This window comes from Vulpes lagopus, chromosome 1 (genome assembly GCF_018345385.1).
Source record: "Vulpes lagopus strain Blue_001 chromosome 1, ASM1834538v1, whole genome shotgun sequence".
NCBI classification, from domain to species: domain Eukaryota; kingdom Metazoa; phylum Chordata; class Mammalia; order Carnivora; family Canidae; genus Vulpes; species Vulpes lagopus.
Genome location: NC_054824.1, coordinates 130,334,923 through 130,362,247, shown reverse-complemented (window position 1 = coordinate 130,362,247; position 27,325 = coordinate 130,334,923). Strand labels below are relative to the sequence as shown.

The 27,325-nt window shown below is 36.1% G+C and overlaps 3 protein-coding genes across 4 annotated transcripts in view; 2 read left to right on the top strand and 1 right to left on the bottom strand.

The window, feature by feature from the left end:
• NOL4 (nucleolar protein 4) overlaps positions 1-27,325 on the top strand; it is a 393,871-nt gene that overhangs the window by 256,224 nt on the left and 110,322 nt on the right. The window lies entirely within an intron of this gene.
• Positions 6,245-6,894, top strand: LOC121472686 (UPF0711 protein C18orf21 homolog). The gene is given in 2 exon segments (XM_041723983.1): positions 6,245-6,323; positions 6,326-6,894. Coding segments are annotated over 2 exon segments (648 nt in total).
• On the bottom strand, positions 8,848-9,043 carry LOC121494658 (guanine nucleotide-binding protein G(I)/G(S)/G(O) subunit gamma-10-like). The gene is given in 2 exon segments (XM_041761380.1): positions 8,848-8,920; positions 8,922-9,043. Coding segments are annotated over 2 exon segments (195 nt in total).

Sequence of the window (27,325 nt, the reverse complement as noted above, 5' to 3'; positions counted from 1 at the left end):
TCTCATTCATTTGGGGAATATAAATAATAGTGAAAGGGAATATAAAGGAAGGGAGAAGAAATGTTGGGAAATATCAGGAAGGGAGACAGAACATAAAGACTCCTAACTCGGGGAAACGAACTAGGGGTGGTAGAAGGGGGGAGGAGGGCGGGTGTTGGAGGGGAATGGGTGACGGGCACTGAGGTGGACACTTGACGGGATGAGCACTGGGTGTTTTTCTGTATGTTGATAAATTGAACACCAATAAAAATTAATTTAAAAAATAAAAAAAATAAAAAATAAAAAATAAATAAATAAATAAAAATAAAAATAAATAAAAAGGAAATAGAAGTAAAAAAAAGATAAAAAAAACATTAAAAACATTTTTTTAACATTTTAATTTTAAAAAGTGTTTTTTTCTCTTAAATTTCAATCAAATACTACTTAAAGAGATTCAAAAGTCCATTGACAAAAATAAATTCTTTACATTTTATGGAAAAAATTGAAGTGTCAATGTGATAAGATATGTTGCCCAGTTTATTTGAAAACTAAAGGTCACATATACTGTTTTTTTTAAGATTTTTAAATTTATTTATTCATGATAGACATAGAGAGAGAGAGGCAGAGACACAGGCAGAGGGAGAAGCAGGCTCCTTGCCGGGAGACTGACGTGGGACTCGATCCCGGGACTCCAGGATCATGCCCTGGGCCAAAGGCAGACACTAAACCGCTGAGCCACCCAGGGATCCCCTCACATATACTATTTTGCTTATAAACTATTTTGAACAAGAAAGACATTATGTACTGGGGTTTATAAAATGTATAGATACCTTAAAAAGAAAAAAATATTTGAAAATCTTAAAGTTTATGAAGATTTCATGGAGCCCATGATGATGATGGTTATTTGGATTACATGTGAAGAAAGTAAAAATGCACTAGCTACTCAAAGTGTGTTCCCCAGACTTGTAGTTTACTGAAATGAATGTTTGTGTCCTTCTGAAATTTTTGTGTTGAAATCTTAGCCCTCAATATGATACTAAGAGGTGGGACTTTGGAGAGGTGATTAGGTCATGAGGGTGGAACCCTCATAAATGGGACTAATACCCTTCTTTAAAAACCCAGAGCATTCCCCTTCTGCTATGGGAAAAGATTGCTATATGTGAACCAGGAAGCAGGCCTCATCAGACATCAAATCTGCTGGCACCTTGATCTTGGACTTCCCAATGTCCAGCCCTCCGAAAAATAAATGTTTGTTGTTTAAGTCACTCATCTGTAGTATTTTTGTTATAGCAGCCCAAACAGAGTAGGACTAGCTACATCTGCATTACTTTGATATGTATTAGAAATTCTGATTTTTGGGTTCCACCCCAGACCTACTGTATGAGGTATAGCAATCTGTTTTAACAATCTCCTGGGGTGATTCCCCCACCCCTTTTTTTTAACTTGAAGCATTACTGATAGAAAATATTAGTTTCAGGTGTACAGCACAGTGATTTGAAAATTGTATACATTTTGAAATTCTCACCACAGTAAGTGTAGTTATCATCTGTTACCAAATAACGTTATAACAACATTATGGACTATACTCTTTATGCTATACTTTGTATCCCTCTGAGTTGTTTTATAACTGAAAGTTTGTTCTTCTTATCCCTTTAACCTATTTTGCCCATCCCTCCACCCACCACCTTCTGACAACCACAGGTTCCTTGAATTTGAGTCTGTTTCTGTTTTTTGATTGTTCATTTGTTCTTTTTAGGTTCCCGTATATAAGTGAAATTGTATGGTATTTGTCTTTCTCAGTCTTATTTCACTTAGCATAATACCTTCTAGATACATTCATGTCATAACAAATGGCTAGATTTTATTTTTTATTATGGAGGAATACATTCTATTTGTGTGTGTGTGTGTGTGTGTGTGTGTGTACAAACTATGTCTTTTTTGTCCTTTCTTCTATTAGTGAATACTCAGGTTGCCTTCATACCTTGGCTATTATAAATAATGTTGCAATAAACATGGGGGTGCATGTATCTTTTTGAATTTAGTGTCGTCTTTTTTTATATAAATACCCTGAAGTGAAATTACTGAATCATATAATATTTCTATTTTTAATTTTTTTGAGGAGCCTCCATATAGTTTTTCATAGTGGTTACACCAATTTACCTACCCATCAACAGTACACGAGGTTTCCCTTTTCACCACAATTATTATTTCCTGTCTTTTTGATACTAGCCATTCTAACAGGTGTGAGATAATAGCTCATTGTGGTTTTAATTTACATTTCCCTGATGATTAATGATGTTGAGCATCTTCTTATGTTCCTCTTGGCCATCTATCTGTGTGTCGCCTTTGGGAAAATGTCTACTTATGTCCTCTGCCCAATTTTAATAGAATTGTTTGATGTTGAATTGTAGGAGTTCTTTATATAATTTGGATATTAACCCCTTATTGAATATATCATTTACAAATATACTCTTCCTTTCAGTAGGTTGCCTTTTTGTTGTATTGATGGTTCCTTTCAATGTAAAAAAGCTTTTTGGGTTTCATATAGTCTTGTTTATTTTTGCTTTTGCTTCTCTTGCCTGAGGAGACATGCAGAAAAATATTGCTAAGACTGATGTCTAAGAATTTATTGACTATGTTTTCTTTTAGAAGTTTTAAAGTTTCAGATATTACATGAAAGATCTGTACTGAGAAAACTGAGACACTGACGAATTGAAGCTGACATAAATAGAGAAAGACATGCTATATTCATGGATTGGAATAATATTGTTAAAATGCCCATACTACCCAAAGTGATCTAAAGGTTAAATGCAATCCCTATAAGATACCAATAATATTTTTCACAGAGCTAGAACAAATAATCCCAAAATTGTATGTATCCACTAAAGACCCTGAAATAATGAAAGACATCTTGAAAAAGAAGAACAAAGCTGGAAGTAACACAATCCCAGGTTTAAAACTACTATGAAGCTATAGTAAACAAAACACAAAAATAGACACATAGTTAACCTAAACAGAATAGAAACTCCAGAATACATTCTTTCAAGGTAAATTAATCTATGATAAAGGAGTCCAAAACAGATGATAGGGATAAGACAGTCTCTTCAATATATGGTGCTGGGAAACCTGCATAGCTACATTCAAAAGAATGGAACAACCATTTTATTATACTAGATCTTTTATCTCCTTGGTTAAATTTATTCCAAAATATTTAATTTTTTGATAACATTGTAAATGGGATTGTTTTAATAAATTCTTTTTCTGATATTTCATTATTAGTGCATAAAAATGCAACAGATAACTGTACATCAATTTTTTTATCCCACAAATTTACTGAATTCATTTATTAGCTCTATTAGATGTAGCTATAGTCCTCTAGCTAGGACTTCCAGTACTATGTTGAATAAATGGGCTAAGAGCAGACATCTGTGCTTTGTTCCTGATCTTTGAGGAAAAGCGTTCAGTTTTTCACCATTGAGTATGATGTTAGCTGTGGGTTTTTCATATATGGCTTTTATTATGTTGATAAATGTTTCTTTCAAATGTACTTTAGTGAGAGATTTTTAGCATGAGCAGATGGTGAATTTTATCACATGCTTTTTCTGTATCTGTTGAGATGATTTCATGATTTTTGTTAATTCATTCATTTTGTTACTATGGTGTATGACGTTGATTGATTTGCAAATATGGAACCATTTTTCATCCCTAGAATAAATCTCACTTGATCATTATGAACAATCCTTTTAATATATTGTAGAAATTAATTTGCTAATATTTTTTGAGTATTTATATATATATATATTTTAGTATTTTTATATCTATATTCATAGATAAACCTATGCCTATCAGATTTTGGTGTCAGGGTAATCCTAGTTAGAATTTGGAAGCATCACTTCCTCTACTATTTGTTTGGAATAGTTTGAGAAAGGTGAGTATTACTTATTTATTTTTTATTTTTATTTTTTTGCTCTTTTCATAGGCCTTTTTTTTTTTTTTTTGGTTGTAGTTTCAAGTTTTTATTTAAATTCCTGTTAGCATATAGTATAATATTAGTTTCAGTAATATAATTTTGTGGTTTATCACTCACTCACTATGACACCCAGTGCTCCTCATAATACCCACCACCCATTTAACCCATCCTCCCCCACCCCTCTAGCAACCCTCAGTTTCTTATAAGGGTCTGTTTTATGGTTTGCCTCTCTTTTTCCTCCACTATGTTCATTTGTTTCATTTATTTTTTAGAATTCCATGTAGGAGTAAAACCATATGGTATTTGTCTTTTTCCGATTGAGTTATTTTGCTTAGCATAATACACTCTAGTCCTATTCACATCCTTGCAAATGGCAGGATTTCATTCTTTTTGATGGCTGAGTAATTTTCCACATATGTGTATGTGTGTGTATGTATATATATATACATACACACACATACACACACATATATATACATATACACACATATACACACATGCACACACTACTTTATTCATTTATTAATTGATGAATATTTGGCTCTTTTCATAATTTGGCCATTGTTGATAATGCTGCTGCTATAAACATCAATATTTTCAAATCAGTATTTTTGTATCCTTTGGGTAAATACATAGTTGTACAATTGCTGGGTCATACAGTAGTTCTATTTTTAACTTTTGAGGAACCTCCATACCGTTTTTCCGGAGTGGCACCACCAGTTTGCATTCCCACCAACAGTGTAAGAGGGTTCCCCTTTGGCCACATCCTCACCAACATCTGTTGTTTCCTATGTTAATTTTAGCCATTCAAACAGATGTGAGGTGATATCTAACTGTAGTTTTAATTTGTATGTCCCTTTGATGAGTGATGTGGAACATCTTTTCATCTGTTAGCCATCTCTGTGTCTTCTTTGAAAAAATGTCTATTCATATCTTCTGCCCATTTTTAAAAAAATTTTATTTAAATTCAATTTGCCAACATATAGTAGTTCATCTCATCACGTGCCCTTCTTAATGCCCCTTACCCAGTTATCCTAATACCCCACTCACCTCCCCTTCTGCAACCCTTTGTTTGTTTCACAGAGTTAGGAGTCTCTCATGGTATGTGTTCCCCTCTAACTTTTCCCCACTCAGTTTCCCCCCTTCCGTTATGGTCCCTTTCACTATTTATATTCCACAAATGAATGAGACCATATGATAATTGTCTTTCTCTGATTGACTTATTTCACTCAGCATAAGACCCTCCAGTTCCATCTATGTGAGTATAAATGGTAGATATTCAGCCTTTATGATGACTGCGCAATATTCCATTGTGTATATATCCCACATCTTCTTTAGCCATTCATCTGTAGAAGGGCATTGTGTTCTGCCCATTTCTTAACTGGATTTGGGGTTTTGATTTAGATAAGTTATTTATAGATTTTGGATACTAACCCTTTATTACATATATCTTCTCCCATTTGAAAAGTTTTATTTTAGTTGGGTTGTGTCCTTTACTATGCAGAAACTTTTTATCTTGATGAAGCCCAATAGTTTATTTTTACTTTTGTTTCCCTTGCCTCAGGAGCTGTGTCTAGAAAGAAGTTTCCACAGCTGATGGCAAAAATGTTAATGCCTCATATTCTCTAGGATTTTGATGGTTTTCTATCTCACATTTAGGTCTTTCATCCATTTCAAATTTATTTTTTGTGTATAGTGTAAGAAAGTGGTCCAATTTCATTCTTCTGCATGTAGCTGTCCAATTTTCCCAACACTATTTGAAGAGACTGTCTTCCATTGGATATTCTTTCCTGCTCTGTTGAAGATTAGTTGACCATATAATTGTGGGTCCATTTCTGGGTTTTCTGTTCTATTCTACTGATCTATGTGTTTATTTTTGTGCCAGCACCATACTGTCTTGATTGCTATAGCTTTGTAATATAACTTGAAGTCTAGGAATTGTGATGCTTTCAGCTTTGCTTTGCTTTTTCAAGATGGCTTTGGACATTCAGGGTCTTTTATGGTTCCATACAATTTTTAGTATTGTTTGTTCTAGCTCTGTGAAAAATGCTAGTGGTATTTTGATATGGAGCATTAAATGTGTAGATTTCTTTGGGTAGTATAGACATTTTAACAGTATTTGTTCTCCTAGTCCATGAGCATGGAATATTTTTTTCGCTTCTTTGTGTCATCTTCAATTCCTTTCATAAGTGTTCTATAGTTTTCAAGGTACAGATTTTTTACCTCTTTGGTTAAGTTTATTTGTTTATTTGTAATCTTCCGGAGATTGCTCGTGTCTTGGGGGCAGCGGTGGCAATGAGGCAGAAGCACTACCTTGAGGCTGCGGCTTGGCAACTGCATGACAGCTGCCCGGGCCAGGCCCGGTATCTCCTCTGGCCTACAGCTTGTCGCACGATGATAACAGCACTTTTGAAGGAACATGTCCATACTGTTTCCAGTTTCTGGTTTTGGATAACTCTAGAGTGTGCCTCAAACCTAAGTCCAGACTAATACCCAAAATACAGAAACTTCTTAACCGAGAGGCAAGAAATTGTAGACTCAGTTTTAAAGAAGCAAAAATTTTGAAAAAATACAAAGACTCCAAAGGTGTATTGTTGACTACTTGTAAAACATGCAACAGAACAGTTAAACATCATGGTAAAAGTAGAAGCTTTCTCTCAGCACTGAAGAGCAGTCCTACCATTCCTACAAGTAAGCTCAGCCTGAAGACACCAGAGAGAAAGACTCCGAGTTCTGCAAAGCTGAGTCATATGTATGGTTCCAAAGGCAAGAGCCCTGCCTCGATATTCAGGACACCTACATCTGGACAATCAACACCCACTTGTGCCTCAAAGAATATGAGCAATAGAAAGAAACACCTTTCTCAACTAAAAATGTTGCTTAGTCAAAGTGTATCCCAAAAGAACTCAAAGGTGGACTTTAGGAATTTCTTATTGTCTTTGTAAAAGATGGGCTGTGAAAATAAATGTTTAATGCAATTCTGAAAAAAAAAAAGGGTTAGGGTTAGGGTTAGGGTTAGCGCAATTGGGTTTTAGCGCAATTGTAAATGGGATTGGTTCGTTGATTTCTCTCTCTGCTACTTCATTATTGATGTATAGAAATATTATTGATGTATATACAGATTTCTGTATATTGAGTTTGTATCCTACAACTTTACTGAATTCATGTGTCAATTCTAGCATTTTTTTTGGTGGAGTCTTTCAAGTTTTCTATATAGCATGTCAGTTGTCTGCAAATAGTGAATGTTTGACTTCCTCCTTACTGATTTGGATGTCTTTTATTTCTTTTTATTTTGTGATTGGTGAGGATAGGACTTCCAGTACTATGTTAAATAACAATGGTGAGAGTGGACATGGCTATCTTGTTCCTGTCCATAGAGGAAAAGTTCTCAGTTTTTCCCTATCGAGGATTATATTAACTGTTAATTATTAATTTCCCTGTGAAACCATATGGCCCTGGACTTTTGTTTGTTGGAAGACTTTTTTTAATTAAGCAGAAATTTTATTTCAAAAGTCATCAAAGATTATTACAAACAGAAGGTATCCTTTTAAAAGTATCCCAAATTAGGGGCGCCTGGGTGGCTCAGTCATTTGAGCATCCAACTCTTGATTTTGGCTCTAGCTTTGATCTCAGGGTCATGAGATTACGCCCCAGGTCAGGCTCTGCACTGAGTGTGGATCCTACTTAAGATTCTATCTCTCCTTCTCTCTCTGCTCCTCTCCACTCTGCTCTTATGAGTGTTCAATAACTCTTTCCTAAAATTTTTTAAAAATGCATCTGAGATTAAATTGAAGAGACATCATCAAAGTAAAACACTTGTGACATTAAGAATTCATTTAGGTTGTAGTATTTTTCACATTATTCGGTTTTTAATCATTGCAATGTTCTGAAATCACATTTAAACATTTTTTTAAGCCATGAAATAGGGGTGGGGGAAGGGGGAGCATGAAATAGTCGTGCCAGGGTGGCTCAGTCAAAGTGTAAGGCTCTTTATTTCAGCTGAAGTCACAATCTCAGGGTTGTGAGATTGAGCCCTCCATTGGACTCCATACTCTGTTTAGAATCTGCTTAAGATATTCTCTCTCTCTCTCTCTCTCTGTTCCTCCCTCCCTCCTCCCTCTTCCCTCTGGCCCTCCCCCCACTTGTGTACGTGTGCTCTCTCTAGAATACATAACTAAATCTTTTCCTTAAAAAGACATGAAACGATGTGGTTCTTTTTTTTTTTTTTTTTTTAAAGTACAACCACAACCATAAAATAGAGGAATTTAAGAAAGACCAAATCTGCTTCATACATATGATGGGGCAATCTAATACACAACACAACATGAATCTTTCCAAACAAGTTTGCTAAGAAATAACTCCCATGTTTATAGTTACAAATAAAACAATATTCTCAGAGAAATCTAGACATCCTTTGATTAATAAAGCCTATTCTTTTTCCAGTTTTATACTTGTTTATCTTTAAAAACTAGATCTGTGAGAAAAGAACAAGTTTTGTTATGGTATAAAAACCTTAGAAACAACAAATTACAAATATTCATTTTTTTAACAAAAATATTTTCCTTCCCAAAATATAAACATCCAGTAAACAAGACAAATATTCCAGGTGTAGAAACAGGTGTATTTGGGGGGAACATTTTATTTGTCTTATATATAAAAACACTTTGCCAAAAGAGTCAGGACATTATTACTTAGTCTACCCCTAAAATGAGTTTCCTTATCTAAGTAGGAACTCACCAATTTGGGTAGAATTTTGGCTTTAGGAGCAGGCTACAGGAAAGGTCTGAAATATCTAGAAATCATTTGGCTGGAGAAAAATGTTCTCTTGAGACCTGGAGACAGTTTTTCATCACTTCATGCTTAAAAGCATTCCTCAGTGAATTTCTTCCCTATAGCCTTTAGAATAAGGCACAGAATCTGGGGTTCTGGAAGCAATTGCTTCCAGCTGAAATAGCTGCCAGCAGGGCATCTCTGAAGTCAGTACTCTTGAAACTCTGCAGCTGTCTGCAAGACCTTGATCTTCTCTACACTGGCCTCTAGCTTGAGCTGCTCCACTAGGTGCTGCATGGCCTTTATGCTGGCCCTGGAAGACATGGCAGCAGTGGCACTGGGCTCTAGGGCAGGGGAGCTGGACTGCAGAAGCCACGAGGCTGTTGGGAGATTTTTGATTACTGCTTCAGTTTATTTGCTGGTTATTGGTCTGTTCAGGTTTTCTATTTCTTCCTGTTTCAGTTTGGTATTTTACATGTTTCTAGGAATTTATCCATTTCTTCCAGATTGTCCAGTGTGTTGGCATATAGGTTTTCATAATATTTTCTTATGATTGTTTGTATTTATGTGGTGTTGGTTGTGATTTCTCCTTTCTCATCTGTGATTTTATTTATTTGAGTCTTTTCTTTATGGTAAGTCTGGGTAGGGATTTAACAATTTTTTCCTGGATTTATCAATTTTTTAATAAGATATTTATTTATTTATTTATTTATTTATTTATTTATTTGAGAGAGAGAGAGAGAGAGCATGAGCAGGGGAGAGGGGCAGAGGGAAAGGGAGAAGCAGGCTACCTGCGGAGCAGAGAGCCTAATGTGGGGCTGGATCCTAGGACCCTGATATCATGACGTGAGCTGGAGGTAGACACCTAACAGACTGAGCCACCCAGGTGCCCCAGGATTTATCAATTTTATTAATTTTTTCAAAGAACCAGCTTCTGGCTTCATCATTCTGGGTTTTTTGTTTGTTTCTATATAGTTTATTTCTGCTCTAATTTATATTATTTCCCTGCTTATGCTGGCTTTCAACTTCATTTGTTGTTCTTTGTCTAGCTCCTTTAGGTGTAAGGTTAGGTTGTGTATTTGAGATTTTTTCTTACTTCTTGGGGTAGGCCTGTATTGCTATATGCATCTGTTTTGACCACCTTAGCTCTATCCCAAAGATTTGGGGTCATCGTATTTCCATTTTCATTTGTTTCCATGTATTTTTTAATTTATTCTTTAATTTCTTTGTTGATCCATTCATTTTTTAGTAAGATGTTCTTTAATATCCATGTATTTGTGGTCTTTCCAAATTTTTTCTTGTATTTCACTTCAAGTTTCACAGCGCTGTGTTCAGAAAATATGTATGGTATGCTCTCAATCTTTTTGAACTTGTTGAGGCCTGACTTGTGACCCAGTATGTGATCTATTCTGGAGAATGTTCTATGTGCACTTGAAAAGAATGTGTATTCTGCTGCTTTAGGATGAAACGTTCTGAATATATCTGATAAGCCCATCTGGTCCAGTGTGTCATTCAAAGACACTATTATTGATTTTCTGCTTAGATGATTGTGCATTGATGTAAGTGGTGTGTTAAAGTTCCCTACTATTATTATATTATTATCAGTGAGTTCCTTTATGTTTGTTACGAATTGCTTTATGTATTTGGGTGCTCCCAAGTTGGGGACATAGACATATACAATTATTTGATCTTCTTGGTAGATAGATCTCTCTGTTGTGCTATATCATAACAGAGGTATATGATATAGCATATATGATATAGCACCCTTTTCAACTCTTGTTAAAATCTTTGGTTTAAAATCTAGTTCACTTGATGTAAGTGTTGCTGCTCCAGCTTTCTTTTGATATCCATTTGCATGGTAAATGTTTCTCCATCCCCTCACTTTCAACCCTAAGGTATCTTCTCTTCTAAAATTAGTCTCTTGGAAGCAGCATATAGATGGATTTTGCTTGTTTTTATCTATTCTGATACCTGATGTTTGCTGATTGAATCATTTAGTCCAATTTTACATTCAGAGTAGTTATTGATATGTGTTTAGTGCCATTTTATTACTTGTTTTGTCATTGTTTTTGGAGATTTTCTCTGTTCCTTTCTAGTCTTTATTGCTTTTGATCTTTCTTTCCCACTCCAAGAGTCTCCTTAAGAATTTCCTGCAGGGCTAATTTAGTGGTCATGAACTCCTTTAGTTTTTGTTTGAGAAACTCTTTACCTCTCTATTCTGAATGATAGCCTCACTGGATAGAAGTCTTGGCTGCATATTTTCTCTGCTCAGCATCTTATCAATATACCATTGCCACTCTCTTCTGGCCTGTCAAATTTCTGTGGAGAGATATGCTCATCTTATTTCATTATCTTTTGTAAGTTAGGGACTTCTTTTGTCTTGTTGCTTTTAGGGTTTTTTCTTTATATTTTGCAAATTTAACTATATTATGTCTTGGTGTGGCCTGCTTTTGTTGATTTGATGGGAGTTCTCTGGAGTGCCTCCTGGATTTAGATGTCTGTTTCCTTCTCTAAAATAGAGAAGTTTACAGCTATAATTTCCTCAAATAACCATTTTGCTCCCTTTTCTCCCTCTTCTTCTTTTGGGACTCCTATTTTATGAATGTTATGCTTTATGGAATCACTGAGTTCTGTAAGTATACATTCGTGATCCAATTCATGATTTTCTTTCCCTCTCTTCATTATTTTCCATAATTTTATCTTCTATATCGTTTATTCATTCATCTGCTTCTTTCATCCCCATGGTCATTATATCCAGTCAGTTTTAAATCTCAGTTATTGCACTTTTCATTTCAGCCTGGTTAGTTATTAGCTCTTTTATCTCTGTGGTAAGGGACTCCCTGGTGTTTTCTATGCTTTTGTCAAACCCAGCTAGTTTCCTTATGATTGATGCTTTAAGTTCTGGGTCAGGCATATTACTTATGTATGTTTCAATTAGATCGCTGGCTGTGACCCTTTCTTTTGTCTTTTGGGATACGTTCCTTCATCTTGGCATTTTGTCTAGGTCTCTGTCTTCTTCTCTATGTTAGAAAAGCCTTTTAGGTTTGCTGCTCCTGAGAGTAATGGTTTTATGAAGAAGAGGTCATACGTTGTCCAGGGTTTGCTGCTTCAGGAAGTGTCTCTGGTGCTGTGTTCTGGTTACTCTATTCCTTAGGTCTGCAGTTTCCCTTTCCTACAGTGGGGAGTGTTTGGACCTTCACCAGAATGTGGTGAGTTTTAACTAAGTGTGCTCTGGTCTGCTTATTAAAAGAGACTTGAATCTGTTTGAAATAGATCTGAAGCTTTGCAGCACTATGTGGTGGTACCTGTGGGGGTTTGTGCTCATCCCTGGGGAGAGGCCTGCTGCTCTGGTTCTAAGGCATGCTTGCCTAAGAAAAGCAGCACCTGCAGAGCTTAGGGGCATGAGGCTTAGTCTATGTAGTTTAGGCTGCCACTTTTGGCACTTTGCTACTTACTAAAGTTAGTTTATGCTTAGGAGCAAGGGCGGGAAATGGCACCAGCTAGCTCCTTCTTCCCCAGAGAGGGAAGTTCATGTTTGCCACTTTCGAGGAAGCCCTCTCAGAAGAGCAGACAACTTTCCCTTGGGTGTCCCAGATGTCCTGCCTCCACACTGTCTGGGTCTAGCTTGCTTGCCTGCCTGGAGCAGTGTAGTGCACTTTTGGTCTCTATCCCAGCCAGGCCTGCTGAGTTTTAAGACTCCAGACTTTAGGGATCTGGTGTGGTGAGACCTGCACTGGTCTTCTGGGGGACAGTCTTGTTACATTGGGACTGATGCAAGTTTGGCCCAGAAGCGCACTCACACAAGAGTGGGCTCCAGGAAGGAGGAACTGCTGTCCCTTATGTGTCTTAGGTGATCCATGCTATCTGCCTGCTGGCTTATCTGCCTGCCTTCTTCACAGAACTGCAGTGCTCTCAGGGCTCCACATCAGCCATGCCACAGACCTCTAAAACTCTAGTCTTTGAGCCCCTCTGGTAGCAGAACCTCACAAAAGTCAGCCCCTTCCATTTACCCAGCATTTTCCTTGTATAATTTCCTATGCACTCTTCTCTTTCTTTCTCTACCACCAGGGCTCTCTCCCCTCTATAGTACCCATGATCCGTTTCTCTCCCAAACCATGTCTCTGCACTTCTACCACAATGTGGCCTCTTCTCTCCTTCTAGTTGTGCACTTTGTTCTGTCAGTCCTCGGATTGATTTCTTGGGTATTACTAATGATTTGATAGGAATCTAGCTGTTTTTGAGGGATGAGGCAAGTTTGGGGTCCTCCTACTACACCATCTTATGTCCTTCCACCTGAAGAAGGTTGTTAACTCTTCTTTAAATGTTTGATAGAATTCACCTGTAAAGCCATCTCAGCCTGGACTCTTGTTTGTTGGGAATTTCCTATTAGTAGTAACAAAAATGAATCAGTAATCAGTCTGTTTAGATTTTCTATTTCTTCTGATTCAGTCTAAGAAGATTGAATGTTTTTAGGAAAGTATCTATTTCTTCTACATTGCCTAATTTGTTGACATATAATTTTTTGAAGTAGTCCTGTGTAATCCTTTGTATTACTGTGTTGTTGGTTGTAACTTTCATTTGTGATTTTGAGTCTTTTCTTTTTCTTAAGTCTAGTTAAAGTTTGTGCATTTTATTTTTTCAAAGAACCATTGATCATTTCTATAGTTTTGGTCTCTATTTCATTTAATTCTGCTCTGATTTCTCTTATTTTTTTCCCTTCCCCTAACTTTGGGTTTTGTTCGTCCTTTTCTTTTAGGTGTAAGGTTAAATTGTTTATTTGAGTTTTTTTTTTCTTGAGGTGGGGCTGTATTGCCATAAACTTAGAACTACTTTTGCTGCATCACAAAGATTTTGTTGTGTTTCCATTTGCTTTTGTCTCAAGATATATGTATGTGTGTGTGTGTGTGTGTGTATATATATATATATATATATATATATATATATATATGTATTACTCTTTGATTTCTCCATTGACTTATTGGTTGTTTAGTACCATGTTGTTTAGTTTCCATGTATTTTTGTTTTTTCCATCTTTTTCTTGTGATTGATTTCTAGTTTCATGCCATTTGGGTATAAAAGATGTCTAATTTTTATTTCAGTCCTTTAACATTTATTAAGACTTGTTTTGAAGCCTAGCATGATCTATCCTGGATAATGTTTCACATTTACTTGAAAAGAATGTATGTTCTGTTCATTTTGGATAGAATGTTCTGTAATATATTAAGTCCATCTGGTCTAATGTGTCATTCAAAATAACTATTTCCTTATTGGTTTTCTGTCTGGGAGATCTACCCATTGATATAAGTGGGGTGTTAGAGTCCCTACTGTTATTGTATTACTGTGAATTTCTCACTTTATATCTCTAACATTTGCTTTATATATTTAGGTCCTCCTACTTGCATGCAAAGATACTTAAAATTGTTATGTCCTCCTTTTGGATTGATCCCGTTGTGACTATGTAATGCCTTTTTTTTTTTTTTTTTTGCCTTTTATTGCAGTCTTTGTTTTAAAGTCTATTTTGCCTGATAGAAGTGTTGCTACCCTACCTCTTTTTTTTTTTTTCCATTCAATCCTCTTATGTTTTTGATTGAAGCATTTAGTCCATTTACACTTGAAGTAGTTGTTATAGGTATATACTTATTGTCATTTTCTTAGTTGTTTTCTGGTTGTTTCTGTAATTCTTCTCTGTTCCTTTCTTCTCTTGCTTTCTTTCCTTGTGATTTGATGACTCTTTTTAGTCTTATGCATGGATTCCTTTCTCTTTATTTTTTTGTGTTTCTATTACAGGTTTTGGGTTTGTTGTTACCATTAGGTTCATATGTAACAACATCTGTATATAGAAGTCTATATTAAGTTTATGGTCATTTAAGTTCAAATACATTCTAAACACACTACATTCTTACTCTCTCCCCCTCTTACATTCTGTGTATATGATGTTGTATTTTACCTTTTTATTTTGTGTATCCCTTAACTAATTTTGCCAATATAATTGATTTTACTACTTTTATTTTTAACCTAGTGATTAATCTACTACCTTTACTATATGTTTGCTTTTACCAGGAATAATTTCCCGTCATAACATTTTTATTTGTACTTTTGGCCTTTTCCAAAGAAGTCTCCTTAACTTTTCTTTTAATGCTTGATTAATGGTGATGAACTGCTTTAACGGTTTTTTGTTGTTATTTTTGTGGTTTGTTGTTGTGGTTTTTTTTTTTTTTAATTTAAATTTTAATTTATTTAATTTTGGTCTGGGAATCTCTTTATCCCTCTTTCAATTCTGAATGATAACTGCTACGTAGAGTATTCTTGGTTTTATTTTATCTATTTTTATTTTATTTATTTATTTATTTATTTATTTATTTATTTATTTATTTATTTTGCTAGCATTTGAGTTTATTCTGCCATTCCTCTCTGGACTATAGTTTCTGCTGAAAAATTAGCAGTTTAATAGCCTTATAGGCTTTCCCTTGTTATGTAACTATTTGCTTTTCTCTTCCAGCTTTTCAGATTCTCTCTTTTTAATTTTTGACATTTTAATTATTATGTGTCTTGGTGTGGACCTTTTGGTGTTCATCTTTTCTGAGTCTCTTTGTGCTTCCTGAACCAGGACATCTGTTTCCTTTCCCAGGTTAGAGAAGTTTTCAACTATTATTTCTTCATGTAAGTTTTCAGCTCCTTTCTCTCCTCTCCTTCTGCAGCCCCTATAATGTGAATGTTTGTGTGTTTGATGTCATCCCAGAGGCCTCTTACCCTGTCCTCATTTTTTATTTTTGTTTTTATTTTTTTGGTTTTTGCTGTTCAGTTTGGATGATTTCCACTACCCCGTCTTCCAGATTTCTGAATTTTTTTTTTTTATGATAGTCACAGAGAGAGAGAGAGAGAGAGAGAGAGAGAGAGAGAGAAGCAGAGACACAGGCAGAGGGAGAAGCAGGCTCCATGCACCGGGAGCCCGATGTGGGTTTCAATCCCGGGTCTCCAGGATCGCGCCCTAGGCCAAAGGCAGGCGCTAAACTGCTGCACCACACAGGGATCCCTTTTTTAAAAAAAAAAATTTTTTTTTTGTCTTCCAGATTTCTGATCCATTCTTCTGCTTCCTCTCATCTGCTGTTATCCTCTAGTGTATTTTTCTTTTTTTTTTTCTTTTCCTTTTTTTTCTTTTCTTTTTTTTTTTTTTATCTTCAGCTCTGATGGGTTCTTTTTTATGTTTTCTATTTCTTTTTTGATGTTTTCACTGAGTTCATCCATTCTTAAGTCTGGCGAGCATCCTTTTTGACCAGTACTTTAAACTCATTATGAGCCAGATTGCTTATCTTCATTTCATTTAGTAATTTTTTTCTAAAGTTTTGTCTGGTTTTGTTTGCTTGGAATATATGTTCTGTCTCTTAATTTTGTCTGACTTTCTGTGTTTGTTTTTATGTATTAAGTAAGTCATCTATACCTCCTGGTCTTGAAAGTAGTGGACTTATGTAGAAGGTATTTTATGGGGCCCATAATACAATCTCATCTGGTCACCAGAACCAAATGCTCCAGGGGTGTGCTTTATGTGGGTTGGGTGCACCCTCCTGCTGTGGCTATGCTGATGATCAGGGCTCACTCCCAGCATGGCTGGTTGCAATGACCAGCAGCAACTACTGTGGGCACACCACTAAGCAGGGCTGGCCCCAATGTGGTTGACTGAGAAACCCAGCTATAGCAGATGTGGGCATGCTGGTGGTGGGTGAAGTTAGCCCCTACTGCATTTTGGTGAGAAACCAAGCCAAAACTGTTGTGGTTATGCTAATAGTCAGGACTGCCTATCCCCTCCCCCCCCCAATTTTTGGGGCAGGAGCTACTTTGGAGATGTGTTGAACCTGGCCTAGACTACCCACTGGGTGTGGCATGGCAGTAGTGACTTCGGAAGGACTCTGGCCTTCACTGAACCTGCCTGCCAGATATGGTGGGACAGGAGCTGCTTTGGAGGGTTACTTGCCAGGTAGGCATATTGGGTGGGATGAGTTAACAGAACGCAGGACAAGCAGTACTAGCCAGGTAGATGGAGCGTGTCCAAACTACCTTTTGCTATTATCTGATCAGTTAACCTGAAAGAGGCAAGAAAGATAGTGTCTGTTAGCACTGACATTCCTGAAGAAAATGCCTAAAGATCCCTACCTTTCCAACAAATACCTAAAGTTAATCAGTAAATCTTCACATACAGTTCAGGAACTTTTCAAACCACTGCCACTATGCTCTGGTCTAGGAGTTAGTGAGATAGTATGCTGAACTTTTACAAGCAGAGTAGCAGACTTAGTTTTTTATACTCCTCCAGTTCTCCTGGAGTTAAGCACCCCTGATTTTTAAAGCTTCAGAGTTAAGCCCCATTGATTTTCAAAGCCAGACCTTATCGGTGTTTGTCATCATGGTACAGATCGCCAGTGCTAGGGATGCTCAATTTAGGGCTTGACTCCCTTACTCCTCCAGGGAGACCTCTTGTCTGTGATATTCCTCCTTACCAACCATCCTCAGGTGATACTAGTGCATGCCAATTAAAAGCACTGTTCTAGCCAACATACATCTTGAAGAACAGGCCTGAAAAACTGGTATTATTTGAAATGCCAAAAAATACTTTAGTTTTAAAATTATTAATTGAGACATTATCTTTCAGAGTTATGAGGAAAAGGAATAATATTGAAATAACTAAAATTCCATGAGAATTTTCAAAGTAATTATCAAATTTGGTTCACTATTGGACACTCAATGTCAAGATGAAATGTCCCCTGTGACTTATCTATCCAAAACTGTTTAAGGTTAACCTCAATCATTGAAAAGTATTTACACAATGGAAAATCAGTAAATCAAATAACATATATCAATCCATGGTTATATCAATGGTAATTGCAGATTCGCATGCAGTTGTAAGTATTAAAACAGAGATGTCTTGTGAAATATGACATTTCAATTAACATGTGGAAAAATCTTTTTTTAAGGAAATATTTTATTTATTTATTTGAGAGAGATAAAGCCAGGCAGCACAAGCAGGGGGAATGGCAGAGGGAGAGGTGAAGCAGGCTCCCCACTGAGCAGGGAGCCTGATATGGGACTCGATCCCAGGACCCCAAGATCATGAAGGCAGACACTTAACCGACTAAGCCACCCAAGTACCCCAGAAAAATCTTTTTGACAAAAGTGAGAAATTACAAATGCCTACTTTGAAATATATGAAGACTATATCATTTTGTTGTCTTTATATTTATTTACCAAATGATTGAAAGAAAACTCAGGTAAAATATTAATGGAATATGAAAAACAATAAAGGGAAGGGAAATCAGTAGACATTCTGACACTGAGAAGTAACTGACTTGTAATAGAAATTTTAGATCTTACTAACAGCAGTATTTAGGAGTAAGAAAAATACAACTAATGATGAGGAATGAATTATATTAACACACCAGGGGAAGATTTAAATTTCATACTGAATTTGACAGAAGATACCAATATTAAGAAAATGTAATATCATAAAATACCATTTTAATGAAGATATCAGTCACTTCCCAGGAAAACTTGAAATACCCTAAAAATTCATGGGTTAGACATGAAAAGAACTTGATTAAGGGTTTCCCCAACAGAAAACAATGTAACAATTTGCATGACATTAGCAATAATAAATTTGAAGAGCAAAGGAAAGTTTCTAAACTACCAATAGTAAAAGACACATTTCCATCAGACAGGCTAAAATAAAGACTGCATCATTTTTCAATTCTCAATAGGCTGTGGTAATACAAAATAATTGTCATATGAAGAAGAAATCAAAGAGCATGCAGCCAGGAAATGTGAAAAGAAGACAGTGTTACAGAGATGTGCCAGGGAGTTACTTAATTTTTAGAATTAACATTCTAAATTTTACTGTATTTTGTGATGATAGTAGTAGCATTTATAGGCTTTTTAGAACCTCATAATTTGTGATTTTTCTCTTATTAAATCTCTTTTGTATCAATTTTTTTTTCAAATAAGTGAGCCCCATCACCAAATTTTATAACTTTCAGGCTTCAAAAAACTTGGATCAGATCAATCCTATGAGCTTAGATTGCTGCTGTAAGCATGGGTTAATGATTCTTTAAATGTTGAATAAGTTATTGTTATGTAAAAATATCTGAAATGGAGGAGACTCATCAAACTAATCAGAAGTGTTATAAATTTCAAAATTTATTTTGAAAATTTAAAATGTATTGAAAAAGAAAATAATACACAAAATTACTAATATCAGCCAAATTCAACAGTGATTAGGACTTTCCACACTTTTTCACTATTTTCCTTTTTTCTGTATTTTAAAGCAAATCCCAGATATTCATCTCATTTCATCTCTTATACCTCAATATGTGTCTCTAACAAATGTGGACATTTTCTTACATAGATATTTACATAGGCAAATTTTAGGTCTTACATCTAGCAAAGTCAGTAAGAATTCAGTGTTACCATGTAATACACCCCATCTATAGCCAATTATTCCCAAGTGTTTTCAAAATAACATTTTGTATTGAGTTTATTTGAATCATGATACAAGCAAGTTCAACACATTTAATTTTATTATAGGTACAAACTCAGACACTCAGACACATTGTGGGTTTAGGTCCAGAAAGCCACAATAAAGTGAACATCACAATAAAGCAAATATCACAATAACACTAGTCAAATGAATTTTTTGGTTTCCCAGTGTGTATAAAAGTGATGTTTACAATATACTATAGTCTCTTAAGTTGCAATAGCATTGCATCTAAAAAACAGTGCGTATTTTGATGAAAGAACACTTCATTGCTAAAAGATGCTAACCATCATCTAAGCTTTTAGTGAATATTTTTGCTGATGAAGGGTCTTGCCTTGATATTGATGGCTGCCGACTGATCAGGGTGGTGGATGCTAAAGGTTGGGGTGGCTGTGGCAATTTCTTAAAATAAGACAACAAATGAAGTTTGCAAATTGATGGGCTCTCCCTCTTACAGTTTATCTCACATGTAGTGCTGTTTGATAGCATTTGACCCACAGAACTTCTTTCAAAATTGGAATCCATCCTCAAACCCAGCACTGCTTTATCAAATGGATTTTTTTTTGATTTTTGTAATAATCTAAATCCTTTGTTGTTATTTCAACAATCTTCATAGCATCTTCACCAGGTGTAGATTCTGTCTTAAGAAATCACTTTCTTGAACCAATTCCTCATCTGTTCAAGTTTTATCATGAGATGGCAATAATTCAGCCATGTCTTCAGGTTCCCCTTCTAATTCTAGTTCTCTTGCTATTTATACCACATCTGCAGTTACTTCCTCCACTGAGGCCTTGAACCACTCGAAGTTCTTTTTGAGGACTGGAATCAACATTTTTTTCTTCTTATAGATTTTATTTATTTATTATTTATTTGAGATAGAGCAAGCAAGCAAGCATGCAAGCAGGGGGACCAGTAAAGGCAGGGGCAGAGGGAGAGGGAATTTCAGGTAGACACCATACCAGCCACCGATGCTGGGCTTGATCTCCCGACCCTGAGATCATGACCTGAGCTTAATTCAAGATTCAGACACTTAACTGACTGAGCCACCCAGACACCTCTGGAATTAACTTCCTCTAAACTCCTGTTAATGTTGATATTTTAACCTTTTCCTATGAATTGCAAATGTTCTGAACGGCACTTAGAATGGTGAATCCTTTCTAAAAGGTTTTTAATTTAGATGAATATAAAACCTTTCTAGATGGATTTTGCTCAGATCCATCAGAAGAATTGCTATACATGGAAACTATAATTTTATGAAACTTGTTTCTTAAATAAGTCTTGAAATTCAAAATGACTCCTTGATCTGTTAGGATGAATGTTGTGTTAGCAGGCATAAAACTACTGATCTCATTGTATATCTCCATTAGAGATGGACTGACTAGGTGCATTATCATTATCTTTTTTTTAAAAGGTTTTATTTATTTATTCATGAGAGACAGAGAGAGAGAGAGAGGCAGGCAGAGACATAGGCAGAGGGAGAAGCAGGCCCCATGCAAGGAGCCCGATGTGGTACTTAATCATGGATCCTGGGATCACACCCTGAGCTGAAGGCAGACACTCAACCACTGAGCCACCTAGGTGTCCTGGTGCATTATCATTATCAATGAATAGTAATATTTTGAAAGGAATCTTCTGTTTATTCTGAGCAGTAAGTCTCAACATCAGGCTTAAAATGTTCAGTCAACAGTGTTGCAAACAAATGTGCTGTCAAGATTTTGTTTTTCCATTTATAAAGCAAAGGTAGAGTGGATTTGGCATAATTCTTAAGGACCCTAAGATTTTCCTATGGTCAATGAGCATTAGCTTCAACAAAAAGTCACTAGCTGCATTAACTTCTAACAGGAGAGTCAGCCTGTCCTTTGAAGCTTTGAAGCCAGGCATTGACTTCTCTCTAGCTATGAAAGTCCTAGATGAGATCTTCTTCCAATATAAAACTGTTATGTCTTATATTGGAAATGTGTTATTTAGTGTAGCCACCTTTATTATCTTAGTTAAATCATCTGGATAATTTGCAGCAGCTTCTACTTCAGCACTTGCTGCTTCACCTTGCACTTTGATGTTAGGGAGAGAGGTGGCTTCCTTCTTTAAACCTTATGAACTATCCTTTGCTCCTCTGCTAGCTTCAAACAAGAGTTAGGTCCTTGCTCTGGATTATGCTTTGGCTTAAGAAAATGTGGTGGCTGGTTTGATTTTCTCCGTAGACCACTAAAACTTCCTCCATATCAAGAATATAATTGTTTCACTCTCACCATTTGTGTGTTCGCTGGAAAAGCACTTACAATTTCCTTCAAGAATTCTTCCTTTGCATTTACAATTTGTGACACAAGAGGCCTTGCTTTTGGCCTGTCTCCACTTTTGATATGCTTTTCTCACTAAGCTTGGTCATTTCTAGCTTTTGATTTAAAGTGAGACACATGACTCTTTTACACGACACTTAGAGGCCATTATAAGATTATTAATTGGCCTAATTTCAATATTGTTGTTATCTTAGGTAATAAGAAGGCCTGAAGAGAGAGAGAGGTGGGGGCACTGCTGGTCAATGAAGCAGTCAGAATATATACACTTTCTCAGTTAAATTCACTATCTTTTATGGGCATGGTTTGTGATTACCCCCAAACAATTACAATAATAACATCAGTGATCACTGATCATAACTTGCCATAACAATTATAATGAAGAAGAAAAACACTGAAATAGTATGAGTGTTACAAAGTGTGACACAGAGACACAAAGTGAGCTTAATGCTATTGGAAAACTGGTGCTGATCAACTAGCTTGCCACAGGGTTTCCAGAAACTTTTAATTTATAAAGAAGCAAAAACCAAGACCCCACAATATCTGTAAAATGCCATAAAACAAGGTACGCCCGTACATTTCTAAATCTCTTCTAATGTATCACTTGTTTTTCCTGTGTCACTTTTTGCAGAACCAGCCAGTCGTCCTGTACAAGGTCTCATATTTTGGAAGTCTCTTTGCTTTTTCTGGTGTTATTCAACTTGTTCTATCTGCCTTATTTCTTATAGATAGAAGTTAGTTCTGGGCTAGTGGTTCCAAACTTGAGAGTGCATTAGGATACCCTGAGGGGGCATGTGAAAACATAGATTGCTGGGTCTAGCCCCAAAGTATCTCATTTAGGTGGTCTTGGATGGGGGCCAATAATTTGTATTTCTAATAAGTTCCCAGGAGATGCAGTTACTGCTGACATAGTAGGCATTGTCTGAAAACCACTGCTTCTAGACTGCTCATATTTTTAATGATTCAGTAATGAATAACTAATATATATTTTTTTAGAATTTATTTATTTTTTAAAGATTTATTTATTTATTTATGATAGACACAGATTGAGAGGCAGAGACACAGGCAGAGGGAGAAGCAGGCTCCATGCTGGGAGCCTGATGCAGGACTCGATCCTGGGACTCCAGGATCGCGCCCTGGGCCAAAGGCAGGCGCCAAACCGCTGAGCCACCCAGGGATCCCCTATATTTTTAAAAGCTGGCTGAATTCAGTAAAGTTATAGAATAACAAATCAATATACAGAAATCTGTTGTGCTTTAACTATACTTGAATTTAAAAAAATCTTGTGTTTCTATACACTAATAACAACTATCAGAGAAATTAAGACAACTATCTCATTAACAATTACATTAAAAAAGAGTAAAATACCTAGGAATAAACATAATTGAGGAGGAAGCAAAAGACCTATGCACTGAAAAGTATTACATTGATAAAAGAAATTAAACCAACATGAACAAATAGAAAGATATTCCCTGCTGATTGATTGGAAGAAATAATATCATTAAAGTGTTCTTAATACCCAATATAACCTACAGATTCAATGCAATATTATCAAAGAAATAAAATTTATTTAGACACATGAAAATTCAGTGTCATTTTTCACAGAAGTAGGACAAATAATCCTAAAATTTGTATGGAGCCACAAAAGACCCCAAATAGCCAAAGCAGTCTTGACAAAGAGAAACAAAGCTGTATGCATCATGCTCCCTGATTTCAGTATGTATTAAAAACCTATAGTAATTAAAGCTATATAGTATTGTCATAAAAACCAATACATAGGATCAGTGGAACAGAATAGGAAGACCAGAAATAAATCTATGCATATATGGTCAATTAATTCATGATAAAGCCAAGAACTGACAATAGGGATAGACAGTGTCTTCAATTAACAATGTTGGAGTATGTGGGTGGTTCAGTGGATGAGTATCTGCCTTTGACTCAGGTTGTGATCCCAGGGTCCTGCAATCAAGTTCCACATCAGGCTCCCCTCAGGGAGCCTGCTTCTCTCTCTGCCTATGTCTCTTCCTCTCTGTGTCTCTCATGAGTAAATAAATAAAAATCTTAAAAGAAAAACAATTTTGGAAAAATTGGACAGCTGCTTGCAAAAGAATGAAACTAAACCATTATCTTACACCATACACCTAAACAAACTTAAAATGGATTGGAGACTTGAACATAATACCTGAAACCATGAAACTCTGAAAGAATATACAGGTGGTAATTTTGATGTCTGTGTTGGTGATGATTTTTGGATTTGACACCAAACATAAAAGTAAACAAATGGGACTACATCAAACTAAAAAAGCTTTTGCATGGTCAGGCATGGTCCCTGAATGACCCCAACCTCAAGTAACTCTTGGGCTGTGTGGAAGATGGACATATAAGCTAACTTGTATAATGCACAGTGAATGAAACCAACAACAGGAGAACATACTTGCAAATGTTATATACAATAAGAGACCAAGATCTAAAATATATAAGAACTCCTACACCTCAACACCAAAATACCAACCCATTCAATTACCCCCATACCAAGTGCAGGGGATCTGAATAGATATTTTTCTAAAGAAGATGTACATAAGGCCATTAAGCCCTTGGAAAGATGCTCAGTATCACTTTATCAGGGAAATGCAAATTAGAACTACAACAGGGTATATGTTAGTTTACAGTCTCACCAATAGTGCACAAGTGTTCTCTTTTCTCCACACTTGTGCACTGTTGGTGAGACTGTAAATTGGTCTATCCATTATGGAAAACAATATGAATGTTCTTCAAAAAATTAAAAATAGAAGTTTCATATGGGGGCACTTGGGTGACTCAACTGGTTAAGCATTGACTCTTGGTTTTGGCTCAGGTCATGATCCGTGGGTCCTGAGATTGAGCCCCACGTCTGGCTCAAAATAGAATCTATTTGGGACTTATTCTCCTCTTTCTCTCCCTCCTTCTCTACCTTTCCTCCTCATGCATTCTTTCTCTCTCTCCCTCTCTCTTTCTCTAAAATATAAAAATCTTAAAAAAATGAAATGAAATGAAATAAGTTTCATATGATCCTCCAATTCTACTTATGGGTGTTCGTCTGAAGAAGATGAAAACACTAACTGGAAAGGTTATTCATTCCCATATTCATTGTATTATTATTTATAATACCCAAGACATGGAAGCAACCTGTGTCCTTGATGGATCAAAAAAACATAGTGAATGTATACAGCAGAATATTTTTCAGGTATAAGGAGGTCTTCCCATTTGTGACATGAACCTTGAGGTCATTCTGCTAAGTTAAAAGAGTCAGAGAAAGGCAAATATCGAATGATCTCACACATGGAATCTTGAAAAACAAAACAAAAAGTCAAGTTCAGATATAGAAAATAAGTTGATATATTGCCAGAGTTGGAGGAGGATGGTCAGTGGACAGGGAATAGGTGAAGGGAGTCAAAAGGGACAAACTTTGAGTTATAAAGTAAGTCATAGAGATGTAATGTACAGCATGATGACTCTAGTTAATAATATACTGCATATTAGAAAGTTAGTAAATCTTAGAAGTTCTCATCACAAACAATTTTGAAATTATATATGGTGGCAGTGAAATATATCAAATATCAAATCATTATTATATACCTGAAACTAATATAATGTTGCTTGTCAATTATAGCTCAAATAAAAAGGAAGTAACTGACAAGGTAAATTTTTAATTAACAGTTTATTTTATTTTTTTAAATCCTAACAACTTTTTTTTTTAAGATTTTACTTATTTATTCATGAGAGAGACACACAGAGAGAGAGGCAGAGACACAGGCAGAGGGAGAAGCAGGCTCCATGCAGGGAGCCTGATGTGGGACATGATCCCTGGTCTCCAGGATCAGGCACTGGGCTGAAGGTGGCACTAAACTGCTGAGCCACCCGGGCTGCCCCTAGCAGTTTAAAAGTTAATTCGAATTCTGTACAGCTCTAATTGTTCACTTTTTCAGAAATATTTCTTATCTTATTCCCACTATGTGGCTGACATTGTGCAAAGTTATAAGGATGGAACAGGCATGGTCCCTGAGTGACCCCAACCTCAAGTAACTCTTGGGCTGTGTGGAAGATGGACATATAAGCTAACTTGTATAATACTTCATGATCAGTGCTGTGACAGAGCTGTGTTCAAACTAATATGAAAACATGCATGTCTTCCACTAAATTCATGAGATTCTTCCCTTATTTAGGGCATGATAAAGAAATAAAAGGTTTGTCTTTATTTCCCTTGGCTGTGTGAATCACAAATGACCCCTCTGGCCTCAGCTCTTCTATCAAGCATGGTGGTGTTGCTGTCCGAGCCATTCTATGCTCTGACCACAGAATAAGCAAACAGATTGAGCCTCCTTTTTCTAGGAGCGGGCAGCAGTGGAGTGGCTTTCTAGGTCCAGAGCTACCAGTTCTATAAGGGTGGTAAAAATGTGAGAAAATCAAAGTGTAATTGTATTTTTCAAGAGGTCTTTGCTAAGGAGAACTACAGGTTATCTCAAGAGGGGAAAAATGAAATACATAATTTAGGCAAAAATATACCATTGGTCCTGTGAACACCTGTGTTATGAGGATAAGCAAGGTTTCATCTATAAGGCCTAAGTGGTGATTCCTTAACATTTGTTTCTTTTATTTTGTGATTTGATTTGGACACACCTGGGTGGCTCAGTTGGTTAAGTGTCTGCCTTTGGCTCAAGTCATGATCTTGGGGTCCTGGGATAGAGCCCCACATTGGGCTTCCTGTTTGGTGGGGAGCCTGCTTCTCCCTCTCTCTCTGATGATCCCTCTACTTGTGTTCTCACTTTCTGTCAAATAAATAAATAAAATCTTAAAAAAAAAAAAAGATTTGATTTGGAATTTTTTAAAAGATTTATTTATTTATTTTGAGAGACAGAGACATAGGCAGAGGGAGAAGCAGGCTCCCCACTGGGAGCCCGATGCAGGACTTGATTCTTGTATCACACCCTGAGCTGCAGGCAGATGCTCAACCATTGAGCCACCCAGGTGTCCCTGATTTGGAATTTTTAAAATTACACTTGGAATATGAAAATGATTGCTCCTGTAATAAAGGCTTCTTAGGGTATGGTCATCCAAAGTTCTTAATAAAATAAGGTAGGGTTATGGTGTAAAGACTACAATATTTTATGTGGGTCACTAAAAGGCTATAGTAATTTTTATGGCTTGTTTCTGTTTTATCATCCCAATACTCATATTCCCCATTTTTTAAAAAAGGACTTTATTTTTTAAAGTAGTTTTAAGGTCACAGCAAGATTGAGAGGAAGATGCAGAGATTTCCACATACCTCCTGCCTGTATGCATGTATAACCTCCCTCATTATCAATGTCCACTTAGCAGAGTGGTACTTTTGTTATAATTGATGAACTTACATTGATAAATTATAAATACCCAAAGTCCATGGTTTATATTAGGAGTCATGGTATTTTCTGTTCTATGGGTTAATAGAAATATATAGTGACATGTATCCACCATTATAGTGTCATATAGAATATTCCCAGGGCCCTAGAAAACCTCTGTGCTTTGCCATTTCATCCCCCACGCCACTCCCCAAACCCTTGGCAACGAATGATCTTTCAACTGTTCATAGTTCTGCTTTTTCCATTATGTCTTATAGCTCAAATCATACAATATGTAACCTTTTCAGATTGGCTTCTTTCACTTAGTAACAGGTATTTGGTGTTCTTTCATGTCTCAATTAGCTCATATCTTTTTAGTATTGAATCATATTCCATTATATGGTTGTACCACAGTTTATGCATCCCTTCACCTACCAAAGCA